Source organism: Mauremys reevesii, linkage group 2 (assembly GCF_016161935.1).
Source record: "Mauremys reevesii isolate NIE-2019 linkage group 2, ASM1616193v1, whole genome shotgun sequence".
In the NCBI taxonomy this organism is placed as follows: Eukaryota; Metazoa; Chordata; order Testudines; family Geoemydidae; genus Mauremys; species Mauremys reevesii.
This window is the reverse complement of record NC_052624.1, coordinates 243,590,998-243,611,753: the sequence shown is the minus strand read 5'-3', so window position 1 is coordinate 243,611,753 and position 20,756 is coordinate 243,590,998. Positions and strand designations below refer to the sequence as shown.

The following is a 20,756-nucleotide window of genomic DNA, read 5'->3' as shown; positions in this document are numbered from 1 at the left end:
TTTTTGGAGGTTACAGGCTGCATTTGCATTCTTCAACACTTTCTGCAGCAATTCTTTAAGTGTTATGTAGCACACAATAAGCTTCTTTTAATTAAAGCTGCACAAATAAATCTTAACTCTTCATAATACATATTAAAGAGATGCATTTAGCCTTGTCCAAACCCTGAGTTTAGAAACGTGATACCTAATTTGCCCCCAACAGCTCATATAACTGGCTCTCTCAACAGATCTTCCTCCTGTTGCTGCAAGTTCCCAATACACACACTGTCTCCTGGGCTTCCCAGAATGCACTGGGCCTATGTCAGATGGGGAAACCCTAGAAGTGGTTGGAAATCTAATGGGTTAACTTGCTGAGCCCCATTTTTAAATCTTATAAACTGATAATGATCATGAGAAGCAGGCAGTATTCTGGGATCATGGACCCCAATGAAGTAGGTTCTCTCTATCTATGTGTTCATCACCATTGTAACTATGGTGCTTCTATATTTGTTAAAATACTATTCAAAAATACATCATTTGGTAACATATCCCCTCCCCCCCAAAATATTTGTGAGGAAATTTCTTATGAGACACCAATAGATTACTTGGGAGAGTGGGGGGAGAATGACTTAATATCCCAGTTTAGAAATAAAAAGAAAAAAATAAACTGAAAAGGTGTAGAAACACTGCTGCAGAAGAAGGGTGCTATCTACCCATCCTCTGCCCATGGCAAGCTCCTCCATAACACCTGGTCCGTGGCAGCATAGAGAGAATTATTTTGGTAGGTGTACTGGAGAAGGAGGCCTGGCAAGTTGTGTTGTAGTAGGGGAGAGTGTTTTACCGTCCAACCTTTCTTAGATCCACTGGACATCATTTGTCCTACAGAATAATGAAACAGTCTCCATAGGCACCTGAACTTCTGCATTGCTCAGGATGGTATCAACAAACTTCTCCAGTGAGGGGCTATATTTGAGGTCCGAAATGAGTATTGCAGATACTCTCCATTTTCATTTTATTTGATCTTTTAATGGACTGTTCTCTAAACATACATACATTTAAAAACCATTAGCAAATAAAGAACACATTACCCTTCTGGAATATGTCCCACAACTTCTAGCCCATAGGTGTACTCCATATCAGCACAGTAGCAGCCAATGGATGTAGCAATGATCTATTTAATTCAATAAAGAAATGATGTTAATGTTCTATTTATTAGGTACTCATATTGCTGCAATATCTGAGTGCTTCACAATCGTTAATGTATTTATCTTCATGATACCCCTGTGAGGTAGGGGCATACTATTATCCCCATTATACAGAAAGAGAACTGAGACACAGAGCAGCCTAGTGACTTGCCCAAGATCACACAGGAAATCTGTAGCAGAGCAGAGAATTTAAACCAGATCTCTGAAGTCCCAGGCTATCATCCAGTCACTGGACCATTCTTCCTTCCTAAAGTTGCCTACTAGAGTCCTGAAAGATGCCTCTCTAAATATTCCTTCCTAAAGATGCCACTCTAATGTCTTGAAATTTGCATACTAGTTAATAAAAATACCTTTACTTAAGCATTAAGTGCAATATTCTGTTTAGAAAGGGTGAAGGCCATATTCATGGAAAACTATGCAAAAAGAATATATCTTGTAAGTTTCACTACAGGATGCCATAGTATATACAGCCAAAACATGTTGCTGCAACCCACTGAGGGCATAGCTAAGAAAATCAATGCATAGAACCAGAATCTGTAGGGATTATGTACAGAAAATCTCATACTTCAGTAAAATCCAACAACTATTAAAAAAGTTTTACAGAGCTGGTCCAAAAGAGTACACCTGCAATGTGTTGAGCAATTACTGTAGAATACTGCAGTATTTTTGTATGGGAACATGAACATTTATGGTATTGGAGATAAAAGGAGATTGCGCATATTTAAGTACACATCTGCCAAATATGACTGCTGCCCCACACCCACACCAGTTATAGATGTTCAATTTGTATCCACAGACCCACTAACAAAATGCAGCACAAAACTGTATCCCTCCAAGTGCATGTTAGTATGCAGCCTGTCAATGCCGATGTCTTTTTTTTAAAAACAAATTCTAGTGTTTTGAAATAGAAACATGCTTATAGACTTTCTAGTCAGAAGGGACCATCATGATCATCTAGTCTGATCTCCTGCACATTGCTGTTTAGGTTGCCTTCCTCTTGGCTACACGTTTTAAATTTCAGAAAACTGCAAAACACATGTGCAAACTATTATTTGTATTAAGAATACCCTATGCTCTATAAGTTTTCTTATCCAAATGTGACTGTCCCTCTTCAAATCTACCCACAAAGGGGACAATCCATGCATGATCTACTTGTGGCTACTAGTAGGGGAGCAGCACCATAATTCCCACCCTCTCAGGACATGGTGTTCTGTGGGCATGGGACCTACATGAGTTGGTGGGTCTCTGCACAGTGATGTTAGGAGAAACTCAGTAAGGGGATCTTCACAGAGTTTTCACTCCCTCGCATACATTTTTCTGTGAGTTTTTCAGCCCATTCATGTCCTTTTCCTTTTCAGTTTTTTTTTAATCAGTTGCAAAGTGGCTGAAGAATTCCACTGTAACCTGACATGTTGCTGTGTATCTTAGCTTGAATAATAGCATTTCCCTTCGGCTGTGGTGGTTTAGGTCTAGTGGTTTATTGCCTGTGCATTCCCACAACTTCCTCCTGACTTCCCCTCTGTCTGACTCCCTTCCTCAAAGTATTTTCACAAGTATCTGATTAGGTCTCTCATGGTTCCTAGGGCATGCTATACAAACACTTTTTCTTACTGGATAATAGCTCATCCTTTCCTGCTCAGATATGAAATTGCTTCTAGCTTAGACCTTGTCTACTGTGTACTTCCTGCCATTTGAGGGACATATGCCACAACATAGCAGTCCCTCAACAAATAGTTAGGTCTCGCAGTGTACATGGGGCCAAGCTATGTTCCTAAATCTTGCTAGATTCTCAGGTGTTCTAACACCAAAAGTCTCTGGTCTTACAAGCTGCTGTGTTTCTAGATCAAACTTCTAAACTAAGTTTGTGCCTCTCAGAGGGTTTATATATGCGGCTAAGGGACATAAATATTAAATTCTATCCAATTTACATTCTTAAGGACACAGCTAAGAGATACAGTCATGGGCAGTGGGTATAATAGGCCAGGGAAGACTAGGCCTTCCCTGGCACAGCTGCTGCTGACCTGCTGCCAGACACCTGGGCAGTGGTGGCCTCGCCTCTTCCCCAAGGCCCCTACCAGCTGCCTGACTGGTAAGTCTTCCTCCTCTCCTCCACTCCACCCCCCCTCTCCGGTGGTCCCAGCCGCTCGTGGCGTCCTCCTCACTTCCCTTTCCTGCGGGAGCAAGGGACTGAGGAGGGATGTGGCAAGCCAGCGGCAGGCAGGAGAGTGAGGAGGTCAGCAGCAATTGGATGGGCAGGGGAGTGATGAGGCAAGCAGCAGGGGTCTTGCTGCGGGAAAAGGGGTGAGGAGGCGAGGAGTGGGTGGGTAGGGGGGTGAGGAGGCAAGCAGCAGGCATGCGGGAGTCTTACAGTGAGCGGTGGGGCTTTGGTGGGGGAGTGAGGAGGTGAGCGGGGGTCTAATGGTGGACGGGAGGGCTCTGGTTGGGGAGCAAGGGGGTGAGCAGCAGGCAGATGGCAGGGAGGGGTGAGAAGGCGAGCGGCAGGTGGGGGAGTGAGGAGGGCCCCAGCAAGACAGCGGCACAGTAGGCAAGCGGGTCTTGCAGTGTGGGGGTGGTGAGGAAGGATGCAGCGGGCGGGGTGGGATGTCTCCCATGGGCCGGGGGGTGAGGAGGGACTTGGCAGCGGGGGGCTGAGTGGGCAGGGAGCCAAGCGGAGGCAAGCTGGGGGTGGAGTCTGGGCAGGGCCAAGGGCAGAAGAGGCAGGACCAGGAGCTAGCCTCCCCCAGGGGAAGCTTCACCCACCGCCCATGGATACGGTATCTAATTATCTCTCCAGTCCACTATAGCAGAAAATTCAAAGGAATAGAGTCAATTTTCATATTAATTTTGAAAAGCACTTACAAACTTCAATAGGATCTTACAAGAAGCCACTTAGCCATATGGAGAAAAAAAATGTCACTACTTTCTAGAAACAATATTTTAAAATTATGAAAGCAAAGTGAAGGTACAGTCTACATTTGTCTCAAGGACTGTGGGTTAAATAGTTACTCTACACAAAAGGATATCTGGGTACAACTGTGAGAATAACTGACTTTTCTGTCTGCTGGCCTTTCTGAAATATCAAAACAAAAATTCATTTCAGATCAACCCAAAACGAAAATGTTTCAAATGTTTTGGCAAACCAAAAAGTCAGAAAAAAATCAGTTGGGTCTGAACATGAATTTTATTTCAGATTGAATGAAACAGATTTGTTTTCAAACTTTTTTTTAATAAATTTTCATTTTTTAATAAATAATATATTTCAAAATGAAAAATCATTTTTAAATGAAACAATGAAATATTTTATTCTGAAATTGTTAAAATGAAATTATTTGATTTTTTTCAGAATTGTTTTGGAGGGTTTTTTCCAACTGACATTTTGGCAAAATTGACACGAATTCACAAAATGTTTTGGTTCACCCAAACTTGCATTTTTTGGCAAAAAAAAAGTTTCATCCAGCTCTAAGTATGCAACTCCATCTGCCTGATGAACATAACACCTAGCAAAAGACATAAAAGCCAATAAGACGAAATTCTAGAAATACATTAAGAAGAAGAGAAAGCCAAAGGAAAATGTGATGGGGAAGGAAAGCTAATAACAGACATCAAGAATGCTGAGGTGCTTAATGATTATTTTGCGTCAGCCTTCACTAAAAAATGTATTGTGATCAAATGCTAAACACAGTTAATATTAACAACAAAGGGGAAGCAACACAAGCCAGAATAGGGTTAGAACAAATTAAAGGATATTTAGATAAGTTAGATGTATTCAAGTCAGCAGGGCCGGATGAAATTCACCCTAGGGTATTTGGGGAACTTGCTGAAGCAATCTCAGAACCATTAGTGATTATTGTTGAGAACTCCTGGAGGACAGGGGAGATTCCAGAGGATTGGAGAAGGGCAAACATAATACCTATCTTTAAAAAGAGGAGAAAGAGGACTCAGGGAATTATAGACCAGTCAGCCTAACTTTGATACCTGGAAAGTTGCTGGAACAAATTATTAAACAGTCAATTTGTAAGCACTTAGAGGATAACAGAGTTATAAGGAATAGCCATCATTGATCTGTCAAAAACAAATACACCTCTACCCCAATACAACATGACCCGATATAATGCGGTAAAGCAGTGCTCTGGGGGGGTGGGGCTGCGCACTGCAGTGGATCAAAGCAAGTTCGATATAACGCAGTTTCACCTATAACGCGGTAAGATTTTTTGGCTCCCAAGGACAGCGTTATATCGGGGTAGAGGTGCAATGACAAAACAACCTAATTTCCTTCTTTGATACGGTTACAGGCCTCATGGACAAGAGGGAAGCAGTAGACATGAATTATCTTGATTATAGTCAAAGCTTTTGATACGTTCGCACAAGATGAAAGTACTTTAAAGCGGGCGCACAACTTGTTAAAAAATCATATACAAAGAGTAGTTAACAATGATTCATTGTCAAGCTAGCAGAACATATCTAGTGGAGTTCCACAGGGTTCAGTACTGGGTCAGTACTATTCAATATTTTCATTAATGACTTGAATAATGGACTGAAGAGCATGTTTATAAAATGTGAACATGGCACCAAGCTGGGAGGGTGTAGCAAGGCGGTGGGGTCCCCCACAGCCCCGCTGAGGGACAAACCTCCCCCAACCCCGTGGTGGGCGGGGCCACCGGGTCCTGCGCCCGCCCCTCAGAGGTCACGGCGCAGACCCGGAAGTATAAAAGCGAACCTGCAGAACTCAGTAGAGCCCCAGCCACCGCAGGGGCCAGACGCTTGCGGCCGCGGTGCACCGGAGCTGCCGCCTGGCCAGCCGAGCCTGCCCCGTGCTCGCTACCCGGAGGAGGACTGGCCGAGCCTGCCCCGCTCCAGCTACCCCGAGGAAGACTGGCCAGGACCACCCCGCTCCAGCTACCCCGAGGAAGACTGGCCAGGACCACCCCACTCCAGCTACCCCGAGGAAGACTGGCCAGGACCACCCTGCTCCAGCTACCCCAAGGAGGAACCGAGCCTGCCCCTCGCCATCTACCCCGAGGACCCACTGAGCCCGCCCTCGAACACTTACCCCGAGGAGCCGATGGTGGTCGAGACTGCTGGTGATGCCACAACGACCCAGGTACTCGATAAGGGGGACAGTGGAAGTAGCCCGGGGGTAGCCGACCCCAGTTTGGCCGCAGCACTGCCAGAACCAATGTCAGTGTGTTGCGGCCTGGATCCCCACTGACAGCAGCGGGTCTCCGCCGCTGCTAGGGCCCCGGGCTGGGACGCAGTGGAGAGGGAGGGCCTGCATCCCCCCTGCCACCCAACTCCTGGGTGGCGGACTCTCCCTTTTCCCTGGCCTGAAAAGGCCGAAACCTCATGTTGATGCTCAGCCCTGCCTGAGGGCCTGAGCACACTGACTCTGTTTGTTGCCCCGCCCTGACCTAAGGACTGGGCTTAAAACTGTTGCTGCTCAGCCCTGCCTGAGGGCCTGAGCCCATTGACTCTGTGTTTGTTGCCCCGCCCTAACCGAGGGCCAAGCCTCAGGCTATTAGTAGCGAGGCCGTGGGGTCCTCCACAGCCCCGCTGAGGGACAAACCATGGCCGAGCCGCGTCACAGAGGTGTTGCTAGTACTTTGAATGACAGGATCAGAATTCAAAAATTGACCTTGATAAATTGGAGAATAGTTCTCAAATCATCAAGATGAAATTCAATAAAGACAAATGCAAAACAAAGTACAAATACACAAATAAAAATGGGGAATAAATGGCTAGGCAGTAGTACTGCTAAAAAGGATTTAGGCGTTATAGTGGATCACAAACTGAATACACGTCACCAGTGTGATGCAGTTGTGTAAAAGGCTAACATGGTTCTGGGGTGTATTAATAGGAACTTTCTATCTAAGGGCTTGTCTACACTACTGCTTAAGTCGATGTAACTTACATCACTCAGAGGTGTGAAAAAGCTAGCCCCTGAACAACACACGTTACATCGATTTAAAGCAGTGTCTACACTACACTATGTCGACGGAAGATGCTTTCCCACCAACATAGCTTCCACCTCTCGTTGAGGTGGAATAATTATGTCGATGGGCAACTGCTCTCCCATCGACATAGTAGATCTTCACCAGATGTGCTACATTGGCGCAGATGCATCGATGCAGCTGCGCCGATGTGGCACGATAGTGAAGAACAAGCTCTAAGACACAGGAGGTAATTGTCCTGCTCTGCTCAACCCTGGTGAGGATGCAGCTGTAGTACTGTGTCCAGTTTTGGGCACCACACTTTAAGATGGAGACAAACTGGAAAGAGTCCAGAGGAGAGCAACGAATATATATATAATAAATATATAAAAGGTTCAGTAAACCTTACTCAGGAGGAAAGGTTAAAGAAATTGGGCATGTGTGGTCTTGAGGAAAGAAGACTGAGGAGGGACCTGGTAAAAGTCTTCAAATATATTAATGGATGTTATAAAGAGGATAGTGATCAATTGTTCTTCATGTCCACAGAAGGCAGGACAAGAATTAATTGGCTTAATCTGCAGCAAGGGAGATTTGATGTAAGCAGAGTCAGGATGAGCCCTACCCTGACATCTGGTGGTACATTATGAGGAGTGGGCAAAGGAATTTCAGGAATGCACATTTGCATTGGTAAACCCACTCCACTTAGCATAACACACAGCAGCATGGGATGGTTATTTTCACAGCTGTGGAATCCCCAATTTCTTTGTTATTGGGGCAGGAAGGAAAAAAAAGGGCTGTTACCTTAATTATGTGAATGAGGAACTATGAGACTGCTTTATGACAGAAATGACTCAACCTACATTAAATAGTACTTGCTAGACAAGGGACATGGGTTCCAAAACCCAGTGAAGGGAGAGAGGTTGGGGACTGGTGTGTGTACCTGATGGCATGGGCCCCTTTTGAGGGCCTGGAACACCAATTGCACTTCCTCCTCTCTCCACTGTTAAAGAGCAGAGCTAATTTTGAATCCTTTAGGAGTCCATCTAGAGGTTGCTGACCTGAATTCACGTTGGGCCATGTGGCACTGGGGCTCTCCTACTACAAGTTGAAATCACTAAGAGCTGAAATCACTAAAAGAGCTAAACTCACTGAGCTGAGATCACTGAGTGCTGTGTTAAGTAGTGGGAGAGCCTGAAGATCTATCACCAAGCAGCTGGCAGAGCGGAGCAGTCTGCAGCACGTTGGAGCAGCCCATGGAACAGTGAGCAGTGTGGAGCGGTTTGCGGGGACAGCTGACGTGGTTCACGGGTCTGCTGAAGGAGCGGCACAGCTGGTGGAGTGGAGCCAGTCGTGGTGAAGGCTGCAGCAGAACTCCACAGAGAAGCGGGGCAGTCGGCCCTGGCCCACGTAAGGTGTCCCTTAGCACCCTGTGTGCGTGACCCCCCCCATTTCCACCCAGGCTGGGGGGGGGTAAAACTCTGCAGATAAACTTTTGAACTCTGGGGTGGCACTGACCAGAGACTGAGACTTTTGGGTTGTTGGACTTTGGGGTGATTGGACTTAAGACCCTAAGGACAGTGCCAAATGTACTTGGAGGTGGGTTTTGCTTATGGTTTGTGTATAGTCCTGTTTGTGGTGTCTCTCCAACGTGATGCCGCATTGTTTCCCTCCTTTATTAAAAGGATTTTGCTACACTCGGACTCTGTGCTTGCGAGTGGGGAAGTATTGCCTCCTAGAGGCGCCCGGGGGGGTGGTAGGTAATTGTCCCAGGTCACTGGGTGGGGGCTCGAGCCGGTTTTGCATTGCGTTATTGAAACGGAACCCCTGGATACTGAACCCGGCCCTTGTTGCTGCCAACTTAGAGGGGCAGAAGGGTTACAGATGTTATAAAGAGGATAGTGATCAATTGTTCTTCATGTCCACAGAAGGCAGGACAAGAATTAATTGGCTTAATCTGCAGCAAGGGAGATTTAGGTTAGTTTGTAGGATAAGTTTTCTAATATAAGGATAGTTAAGTACTAGAATAAGTTACCAAACGAGGTGGTGGAGTCCCCATTACCGGAGGTTTTTAAGAATAGGTTGAAGTCACAGTTGGTCTAGAAACTTCTGCCTCAGTGTAGGGAACGGATGACCTTTCAAGGTTCTTCCCAGCCCTACATTTCTATGATTCTATATCCTTTCTATTTTTGAGGCTAAGCAAATTAAATTGGGTGGTTCCACAGTCATCAGACATACAGAGAAGTACATACTACCAAGTAACTGGAAACAAACAGTAAACAAAACAGGTCACAAGCCTGGCATAGTTTGAAATCAGACAGTTTTGTGCATAAACAGAAGCACAATTATTCTACAGGTTTCTAGATGCCATGTCATACCAGAGATAGCCTGCAAAAAATCCAGTCAATTCAGCAGCATACAGAATAGTTAGTAATTAATTCAATGTGATTCCAAATTGGCCCCAATTCTTTATGAAAAAATGCCCAAAATAGTTTGTTATAATGACCTATGCAATGTCAGTTGATTGTGCTTCAGCATTTTGCTTCCTTAGAAAAATGTATCCTTTTGTATAAAAGAGAGTCCAAAGAAAGCAAAAATATGAGGTTGGTACACTGTGAAGAGCACATGGACTTCAGAATTTTTCTCTCAAAATCTGTTTGCTTTCTGTAAGAGGTTCTGGGGAAAACAGAATCCCAGCTCTGGGTGCAGGGAAATGTCTGAATTACCACTTGATGTTTGAATGTAGAGCACTTACAGCACTGTCGCTAATTTCTATTTAACCTACACCACATGAAAAGAATCTGGAAATTATAGAAAATAATAGTTTAGGTTCTGATTTTGTCATAAATAAATGTAAAAAACAATGTTTGACTACAGCTAACCAGCATTAGTCTCTTACTTAAAATTGCTCATATTAACATCTTAGGACTCATGTTCTTGCATTTACGTAAGAAACAGTAAACATATGAAAAATGTTTTATAAATTGAAAACGTCACTTCTTTTTTTAATTATTTATCCAAACTGTTTCCTGTTCATACATTAACATACAGCCATGCAAATTAGATCTACATTTAATAAGTGGCAGGTGTGGCCCAGGGTAGCAATTGACAACATAATAAGCTTTAGCAGTTTAGTTAAATAACTGCAAGCTTTGAAAGGCAAGAAGTCTGATACTTGATTTCATACTTACCAGAATTAAATCGATGGGAAGAACTACTTTAATTTTTCTTTTAAATTTTTCATTCAGTTCTTTAACAAGAACGAGCACCACCAGGCTTACCAAGGACAGAAGCAAAGCTTCTAATTGAACTGATTTGATGTTTTCAAATATGTAGGCATAAATCTACAGTGATAAAAAACAAACAAAACAAAACAGAGATGACAACAGAATTGTATACATGACAAAATGCCACATACTAGGATACAACCTAATATCTTCAGATGTGCAGAACTCTTCAAAAGCTGAATCAATGCTATAGGAGTTAGGCAATCTGGCATACTGGTATTCACTCAACATTTTGGATGGAAAAAAATCATGGATCTGTTATTACAAAAGGACTTCTGCTTGAAACAATTCTGAAAGATGTGAATACCTTTACAATAACTTTTTAATACAAACAGTACTATACATTTCCACTAACAGAAAAACACGTAATAAAGCAAAATTATCCTGGAAGTACAATAGAGCAAATCTTGATGTCCTTAATGAGATTTTATTCAATCCTTATTCATTCAAAACTCCTATTGAATTCAGTCAGAGAATGACTGCGTAAAAACTGAGTACGACCTTCATATTTTACTCCAGGATCATGAATTAAATATTTCAATCCTGTCAGTACACATATGTATGTAATATGCTTCACAAGAATGAAAAATTTCCTTAATTCAGACACAACCAGTAAATTTGATTAATCCATTTTAATGACATTTAAAGGAAAAATACAATTACCGTATCAAATAATTTCACGTTGTCTATCCTGTATCCTGAATGGCTCATTGGTACCATGAAAGCATCCATCCACTCACAGAAGTGAATGGGTGATTATCTGCCATAAATGCGGTATTTAAGCTACTGTGAAATGGATAGAACCAGATCTCTGATTCACTATCTCTGAAATCATTGATTACCTCTAGTTTAGAATATCTCTAATTGCCATCCTGAGATTAACAGGATAAACTGAAGAGCTATGCAGCCCTAACTTGTTCCAAATCTGAGGATCCAGAAGACACACACCTGTGCGATTAAAGTTGATGAAGAAATTTCCAAATCCATTGAAGAGGTTAGAAGATCTGAGGAAAGATAGAGATAACTTCTACAGGATCCTGTCCAGAAAAATAGAGAAAGAAAGAAAATCTGCAGTCAAGTTCTTCATGCCTCTGATGTGTAACAACCTATTTGCTAGAGGAACAAAAGTGATAGGAGCATATATAGTACACATCCTTTTTGAAGCCTTAAGAACAACAAGTTGGGAAAAATCAGAATTCAGGTGGAGGCCTAACAGCCATATAGGCTGAACTATAAACTGAATATAGAAAGGTAGTTGAGAGGAGGTATGTGTTTCACTGTTCTGAAGGGAGTCAAGAGTCCTGGATGGTTTGTATGGAAAAGATCATTTGTCTAAGGCAAATGACTCTGAATGTATTTCTAACAAGAAGCCCCCATTATTCTTTGACACATACATCCTGTGGGAGGGAGAAAGAAATGAAATGAGAGAATATGGAAGAAATGTAGGTTGGACACCCAACCAAGTTGTCTTAAAAATTTCCATTTCATGTCACACTTATCCCATATATATCTATATTACAAGGTGAATATCAAACATGTCTGGAAGAAAGCCATTCAAAAATCCAGAAAATTCATTGGTCCATTATGAGAAAATAGGAAAAAGATAACAATACGTAACAGAGATTTAGATGTCTGACAAATCTAAAATATTTTCTGTTTCTTTGAAAGAAAAGTCTCCAAAAGGAATCCAGAAAGCCTATACAGAAGAAGGAATCCAGGAAACTCTACAGATCTAGGCTGCAACATAAATAATCTCTTATTTATATGCTATAAAATGCAAGACAATAAAATAAAGAGAACTGAAGCTCAGATATGAAAAGTCAGGGTGTCTGTTCTAAGAGCAACTAAAAATATACCTAAAATAAATGAAGAGAGAAACCTCCACTTTGTTAGAATGGTGCTTAATGAATGCATTTTCAAATGTACTTATGATGGTAAGAGGACTTCTCAACAGTTCGGGGATTAAACAAAGACATTTAAAACTGGACTGGACAAAGCACTACAAAACTTATCTCAAGGAACAATTCTACCCTGGAAGGGGGGTTGACTACACTGTCATAGAAGACTTTTCTATTCTAATTTCTATGATTCTGTCATTCTTGGATAGGACTATGATTTTTTTTTAAATGAGCAAGTTTAAAAGCTCCAATTTTTGTTAGATTTTAGGAATATTTCAGTTTTCCATTATGGAAAACAATCACAAGAAAAACATGACAATGGGAAAGAAAAGAAACCCGTTGATAGTTCACAAGGAGAAAAAATACTGGAACCCAGGCCAGAATAACAACAAGCATATTTCAGTGGGAATGTTTCTCAGAGCCTGGAAAAAACTCTCAAATTTTAAAGTCATCTTATTCAGTCACTGTCTAACCTTTGTACATAACATTATTTTATAAGAGTATAAATATAAGAGTATAAGTAATAGGTGAACGATGAGTAAAAAAACCACAATCTCTAACCACACGGTATCCTTGTGTAATGCATCAAGGAGGATGTTATGCTGAATGGCTTGAGACTTGACTATTAATATATCATCACTGCCTAAAAATGTACATTACAGACAGCATGGGACTTTGTGCCCCACAAGAAGCTCGGATCAATTAGGATAAAAGAAAAAATTGGAAAGCTGTGTCAGAGTGTCTACAAAGTCATCCTTAGCTCAAAAACTATGAAAATACATATCCATATCTAAAACAAAGTTGGTAAGGAAAGAGAAGAGTTAGACTGATTCCCAGTCTCAGAAATCAAAGAGCTGCCAGCTTATTTCAAATGACCAGTTTCTGCTGACGTGTCAGCATTTGATGATCTGTGTGTAGCAACAATGAATTTAAGTCTTTACTAGATGAACTGAGACATCTTGGATGCATTTAATTTAGGCAAATCAGAAATGTCTATCTACACTGACCAAAGATAATTTTTATGTCTTTCCTCTATACTAGACATTTTTAAAAGCAGATAAAAATTTCATTTCCAAGAACTTGAGGGAATCACTGTAGTGTTTAATCAAGGATCTCCATCAAATAGGTTTATAAGTATGCAGGAGAGTCACAATCTAATGTACAAATCAGAACATGGAATATTCTTACATTTGGACATCCTCTTTAGTGTTCCTTCTATGAAGAATATAGAGGCTACTGTGTCTGCCACTTAATCTTTAAAATACTTCAATTGAAGTTATAGCCAAGGCTCCCAGAAGTCCATGGCAGTTATAGATCAGTTTCTGTAACAAAGATTTCTGCAGGAAATTTTTGCTAAATTCTATGACAATAATAATATGTGTCCATAGTATTTCCAAGAACCATAAAACTTTAATCTCTTTGTATATTCATCTACATGCATAAATACATACATATATATACACATTACACAGTGTTGTATACACATGCACGCACACATGCACACACACACGTTCCCCACATGCATGGTGAAGACTCTGTCTAGACTAGGATTTAAAGACAATGTTAGATAGATAGCTCGATTTAATTAACATCTTATAAAGCTCTAATCAAGAAAAAGCAAATGTACCTTAGAAAACGGCAAGTACCATTGTTGTTTCTTAGTTGGAGTAGAGTCAACTAGAAGGTGTTATTAGATTGAGCTAGCTAATTGAATCTCACATCACACCTTTACACCTTAGTCTGGACAAGGTCTATGGGATCAACTATAGAGCTATGTAATGAACTGAATTTATTATGTACCTTCAACCACATCACTTTATCGACCTCTAGCTATATCTACCATCGGAGCCCCTTGAGCAGCTTCAAACAAATGCCATTTTTAAAAAAATCCCTAACTTCCCAAACTAATGTTTCCCCTTTCCCTTTTAAATCTGGAATTCTAACACCTCCCCATTGCAAGTACATCAAACAAGGTAAGGCTCACAGGCCAAAAAATGGACCTTAATACCATTGCAAATGAAGACTTCCCAATATTCCATGGGATAAAAGCTTTGCTTCTGGCCCCAGTAGGTCCAACATCTCAAGACATTCAAATAGTGACATTTATGTATAGAAAAGTTATTATACATAATTTTAAATTTTAAATTTGTAGATAATTTTGAGGCATGTACAGTGGGAATCATTGTGAGAAAGATCCTGGCTTTTGAGATGGAAGGAATTACTTTAATAATATTTTTAAAACTAATTTTTCTGTAAACAATGTGACATAAATAGAAAATTATTGTTATTAATTATTATTTTACATCACTGAAAAATGTACCAAGCAATTTACAGTACATATAAAAGATAATGTGCCAGCTCTGCATTTGGGATAATCTGGATTACTTACTTTGACTTTACCATTACTTAGTAATGTGATCAAACCAAACAGACTGATGACATCTTTATGCCATACCACCCCACACCATCATGTACACAATGGGATCTACCCTTAATCGCAAATTCAACCAACTAAAAATGGTCCTGCTTCATGGTTGTGATGGCCACAAAATGCTGTGCTTCCTGACTGATTTAATTCCCATGAAATACGAGTTCAACCTGCCTTTTTTTAAAAATTACCTTACTAACTGCAACTTTTCAAACAACTCACCTGTGCTGCTCTTTATTTTTTAGCTTAAGATCTTAACTTGGATATTTGAAAACTTCCAATTAAGCTTTATAAATAACTAAATGTTAAAAGATAAGTGTTAATGAAATCCACAGCCATGCTTAGAGTGGAAACATTGCCCTTCTAAGAACTTAAAATGCAAGCTAGTGTAGGTTTATCCAGAAATGTATTTACTTACCAAGGTCAAGGTAGCATAGTACATTAGTTTTTTCACCTCTAGACCTATTGATTGCAACTGTACTTTTCACACGCTTAAAAGTTAAGCAGGTGAATAAGTGTTTGCAGGATCCAGGCCTTAGATCAGATAGTAAGTGAAAATATACTTCATTACCCACATTACAAAGCTACTGCTCAGTTTAGTATTATTGACAATCACTGTTCAAAAAGGTGCAAACCTTTTTGTAGGTTTAATCTGCAGTACACTGAAACAAAGGTGGCAGAGATGGGTCATATTAAAGTGCTTCCATCAATAAGTGCACACATATGAAGCCATGCCTTGGAAAGCCTGGGTCTATTCATTTCATTGGAATGACATCAGAATAGCAGAATCGTATTTTTTATGAAACTATGTGCATGCCCTTTGCAAAATATATAATATACCTCTTAGTATTAAAGCATTTAACCACATATTACACTATACATTCAACCAGTAAGCTCAAAATGTTTTATAGAGCTAACACTGACCATTTTTATATTACAGGTCTGTGATAACAGTGATGTCTGACCCACAAAACATATGTATAAACATTTTCAACAGACACATCATGTGTCATAAACAGTTAGTTAAGGGTTAAGGTTTTTGTCTACCTGTAAAGGGTTAACAAGCAGTACCTGTGGACACCTGACCAGAGGACCAATGAGGAACAAGATATTTTCAAATCCCTGTGGAGGGAAGTTTTTTTTCTCCCTGTTCTTTGTTTTCTTAGAGAGTCTCTCTTGGGAATTAAGAGAGTCCAGACATCTTAATCAAGTCCTCCCAGGTTTCTACAATAAATTCTTCTATTCAAGCTAGTGAGTATTAGCAAGGAACTAGTATTCTTATACTTTTATTTCTGTATTTGCAATTCTGTGTTTTGCTATAGAATTTCTTTAAGTCTGTACTGTTATTGCTTTTGCTGAGAAAGAAAGGAGGGGGAATTCTCTCCAGAGATTGATAAGTTTAGACCCTGTATTGTTCCATCTTGGTTACAGACACAGTGACTTTCTTTTTTATTCTTTAATAAATTCTTTTCTATTAAGGACTTGGTTGGTCTTTCCTTGGGGGGATTCTCAGGGAAAGGGGAGGAGGGGGAGGTATCCCTCTGTAGTTAAATCCCGGTATCTCTCCTAGGAAAAGGGAGGGGGAGGAAGCAGGGGGGAATGGTTTATTTCTCCTGGGTGTAAGAACTCCATGGATTTGGGGCTCTTGGGATCCCCTAGGATTTTGGGGAAGGATTGTGTCCCAATCCACGTACCTGATTGGGTGGTGGCAGTTTTACCAGATCTAAACTAGAATTTTAGTTTAGAGGGAAACCAAGGCAGGTCCCCACATTGGAACCCAACAGCTTCAAGTGGGGGTGAGACCTATGACATCATCAATTACATATTTAAATATAAAAACATATACTGGTGATGTATATACTGAGAGAGCTCATAAATATGTACTCAGTGTATCAGTTATGGATGGCAAATGAAATATAATGTGGATAAATGTAAAGTAATGCACACTGGAAAAAATAACCCCAACTATACATACAATATGATGGGGGGTAATTTAGCTACAACAAATCAGGAAAAAGATCTTGGAGTCATCGTGGATAGTTCTCTGAAGATGTCCACGCAGTGTGCAGAGGCGGTCAAAAAAGCAAACAGGAAGTTAGGAATCATTAAAAAGGGGATAGGGAATAAGACAGAGAATATATTATTGCCCTTATATAAATCCATGGTACACCCACATCTTGAATACTGCGTTCAGATGTGGTCACCTCATCTCAAAAAAGATATACTGGCACTAGAAAGGGTTCAGAGAAGGGCAACTAAAATGATTAGGGGTTTGGAGAGGGTCTCATATGAGGAGAGATTAAAGAGGCTATGACTTTTCAGCTTGGAAAAGAGGAGACTAAGGGGGGATATGATAGAGGTATATAAAATTATGAGTGATGTGGAGAAAGTAGATAAGGAAAAGTTATTTACTTATTCCCATAATACAAGAACTAGGGGTCACCAAATGAAATTAATAGGCAGCAGGTTTAAAACAAATAAAAGAAAGTTCTTCACACAGCACACAGCCAACTTGTGGAACTCCTTACCTGAGGAGGTTGCGAAGGCTAGGACTATAACAGCGTTTAAAAGAGAACTGGATAAATTCATGGAGGTTAAGTCCATTAATGGCTATTAGCCACAATGGGATAGGAATGGTGTCCCTAGCCTCTGTTTGTCAGAGGGTGGAGATGGATGGCAGGATAGAGATCACTTGATCATTACCTGTTAGGTTCACTCCCTCTGGGGCACCTGGCATTGGCCACTGTCGGTAGATAGGATACTGAGCTAGATGGACCTTTGGTCTGACCCAGTACGGCCATTCTTGTGTTCTTATGGATGTTATTACAATATTATCATTAACAGAATGTATGAACTATAAGGGTAATCAGATATTTATGTAAATTATCATAACTAGTTGTTTCCTATCTTCTTTTTTGCATGTCAGACTCTTTTTTACTAGAAAGAGGCATAGTAATATTGTGGATTATATTAATTATTTCAGTAGTCATACCCCTTTCCAAATTTAAAAAAAAAGTATTTTGGAATTTACGAGTTCGTCCCCCCTCCCAAAAATAAATCTGAGAATCCCGGAAAGTTAAAATTCAGTTGATGTAACTTTTTGCATAATTTTACTATATACACAATGTATATTTTGTCAAGATTGTACCCAAAATCTTAATGTCCTATAAGGAGCCATGCATATTTTTGCAGGAATTTAGTGAAAGTCAAGGTAATTCCCGCTGAAGTCCAGTAATTTCCCAGCAGAGCAGTAAGTAAAACTTCAGGTGACTTTCACACACAAGTATACATATAGAGTGAAAATCACCTAAAGTGATACTACTCTGTTGGAAAATTACTGGCCTGCAGGGAGAATTACCTAGAGTGCCATTGAATTTCTTTAAAAATTATGCACTGGCCTTACAGAGTAATAACACCTTTAGGTGACCTTAACTACATGCACACTGTATATAAGGCAACTGTGAATAGGATTGCCAGGTGTCCAGCTTTCAACAAGAATGCCTGGTTGAAAAGGGACCCTGGTGACTGCTGACCGGGCCGTTAAAAGTCTGTTCAGCATCACAGAAGGGCTAAGGCAGACTCCCCGCCTGCCATGGCTCCACATGGCTCCTGGAAGCAGCAGCATGTCCCCCCTCTGCCTCCTATGTCTAGGATTAGCCACAGTACTCTGTGTGCCGCCCCCGCCCCAAGCGCCAGTTCCACAGGGAACCACAGCCAATGGGAGCTGCAGTGGTGGTGCCTCCGGATGGGGCAGTATGCAGAACCTCCTGGCCATGCCTCCACATAGGAGCCGGAGAGGGGACATGCAACTGCTTCCTCTAGCTGCCTGAGGTAACCGCCATCCTGAGCCTGCACCCCAACCCCCTCCCGTGCCCCAACCTCCTCCCACAACCCTGATCTCCTCCCACCCTCCGCAACCCTAAACCCCAGCCTGGAGCACTCTCCTGCACCCCAAACCACTCAGCCCCACCCCAGAGCCTGCACCTCCAGCTGGAGCCCTCACACATCCCCATGCCCCAACCCTCTGCCCCAGCCCCAGCCCTGAACCCACTCCTGCACCCCAAATCCCTCATCCGCAGCCCCACACCAGAGCCCGCACCCCAAGCCGGAGCCTCACCACTACCACCACCCCCTAAACACCAACCCTCTGCCCTAGCCCAGAGCCCCCTCCCACATCCTGAACCCCTTATTTCTGGCCCCACCCTGGAACCCACACCCCCAGCCCAGAGCCCATACCACCTCCCACACCCCAACACCCTGCCTCAGCCCGGAGCCCCCTCCCATACTCCAAACCCCTTGGCTCTACCCCCGCAGCCCAGAGCCCCCTCCTGTACCCAAAGTCCCTCATCCCCAGCCCCACCCCAGAGCCCACACCCCCAGCCAGTATCCTCACCCCCTCCCATACCCCAACCCATTAAGCCAGCCCAGTGAAAATGAGCAAGTGAGGGTGGGGAGAGCAAGTGACAGAGGGAGGGGGGATGGAGTGAGCGGGAGCGGGGCCTCAGAGGGAGGGGCAGGGCAAGAGCATTTGGTTTTGTGTGAGTAGAAAGTCAGCAACCCTAACTGTGCATAGTATAGAAAGATTGTGTACGCTGAAACATTAGTGAGTTCTTCTGCCTTTTTCAGAAGTTAAATTAAAACCATGAAGATTAGCTCCAAAAATGGGTGCAGATGTTAAAATAAATAAAATAAGAGATGAAAAACAACAAATTAGTCGAAAGAGTCTGTTCTCTAATCAATACAACTTAACTGGCAAAATTAAATTTTTTTAAGTGTTTCTTTCCATTGTTTGGTCAGCAAATGCAACCCACATTGAGAATAAATCTACTGGCAGCTGCTGTAGATGATTTAAGCCTAAAATCTGAACAATTTAGTTAAGGAACATATTAAAAGTTAGAAGGCCAAAGTGAGAGTGTATATAGTAACTCTTCATTTAACGTTGTAGTTATGTTCCTGAAAAATGCGACTTTAAGCGAAACGATGTTAAGCAAATCCAATTTCCCCAAAAGAATTAATGTAAATGAGGGGGTTAGGTTCCAGGGAATTTTTTTTCACCAGACAAAAGACTATATATATATATACACACAAACACATATACATATACACACACATATACATATACACACACACACAGTATACGTTTTAAACAAAGAATTTAATACTGGTACACAGTGATGATGACTGTGAAGCTTGGTTGGGGTGGAGGGGTCAGAGGGTGGGATATTTCCCAGAGAATGCCTTACTGCTAAATGATGAACTAGCAATTGGCTGAGCCCTCAAGGGTTAACTCTCACACTCTACAAAGGTAGCAGGAATGGAGAGAGGGGAGACAGCATCGCAGACAGAGACACACACCAGACAGAGACACACCGTGTGTGCATTTCCCCTTTAAGTACACTGCCTTGTTAATTAGATCAGCTTGCTGAGACTGCAGCTGCTGCCATCAAGCTCCCTCTGTCCTGAGCCCTGTCCTGTGTCCCCCCTGCTCTATGGAAGATGGGGTAAGCGGGGTGCAAGAGCAGGCGAGAGGGGGACACCCTACATTAGTCCCCGCTCTTCCTCCCCTGCCCCCCCCCCCAGGCACAGCAAGCAGGAGGCTTGGGGAGCAGCTCCAAGGCAGAGGGCAGGAGCAGCATACGGCAGTGGGGGGAGGGACAGCTGCAATTGCTAGCCTGCTGGGCAGCTGTTGCACAGGGAACTGAAGGGAGTGGGGAGCTGATAGGGGGTGCTGATAGGGGGGCTGCCGGTCCACCCTGGTTCCAAGCCCCCACCAGCTAGCTCCAATGGGCTGCTCTTCCTGCAAGCAGTGGACAAAGCAGGCGGCTGCCAAACGACGTTAGAAGGGAGCAGTGCACAACTTTAAATGAGCATGTTCCCTAATTGATCAGCAATGTAACAATGAAACAACATTAACCAGGACAACTTTAAGTGACGAGTTACTGTAGAAGAAAATGAGATTTAATAAATCACAAAAGTGTGTTCTTTACTCAGAAATCCCACAGGCCCCTGGTCTTCAAGGTAGAATTGTTCTCCAC

At 42.1% G+C, this 20,756-nt stretch overlaps 1 protein-coding gene across 11 annotated transcripts in view; it reads right to left on the bottom strand.

Moving 5' to 3' along the window:
- SLC26A7 (solute carrier family 26 member 7) overlaps positions 1 to 20,756 on the bottom strand; it is a 132,451-nt gene that overhangs the window by 61,861 nt on the left and 49,834 nt on the right. For 9 of the 11 annotated variants that reach the window (XM_039526128.1, XM_039526131.1, XM_039526132.1 and 6 more), the window contains 2 exons: positions 10,300 to 10,452; positions 1,068 to 1,150 (listed from right to left, as the gene is read on the bottom strand). In XM_039526128.1, the coding sequence (XP_039382062.1) occupies positions 1,068 to 1,150; positions 10,300 to 10,452 (236 nt within the window). Of the gene's footprint in view, positions 1 to 1,067; positions 1,151 to 10,299; positions 10,453 to 11,343; positions 11,433 to 20,756 lie in introns of all 11 variants that reach the window. The other 2 variants (XM_039526139.1, XM_039526133.1) reach the window with 2 other exon arrangements.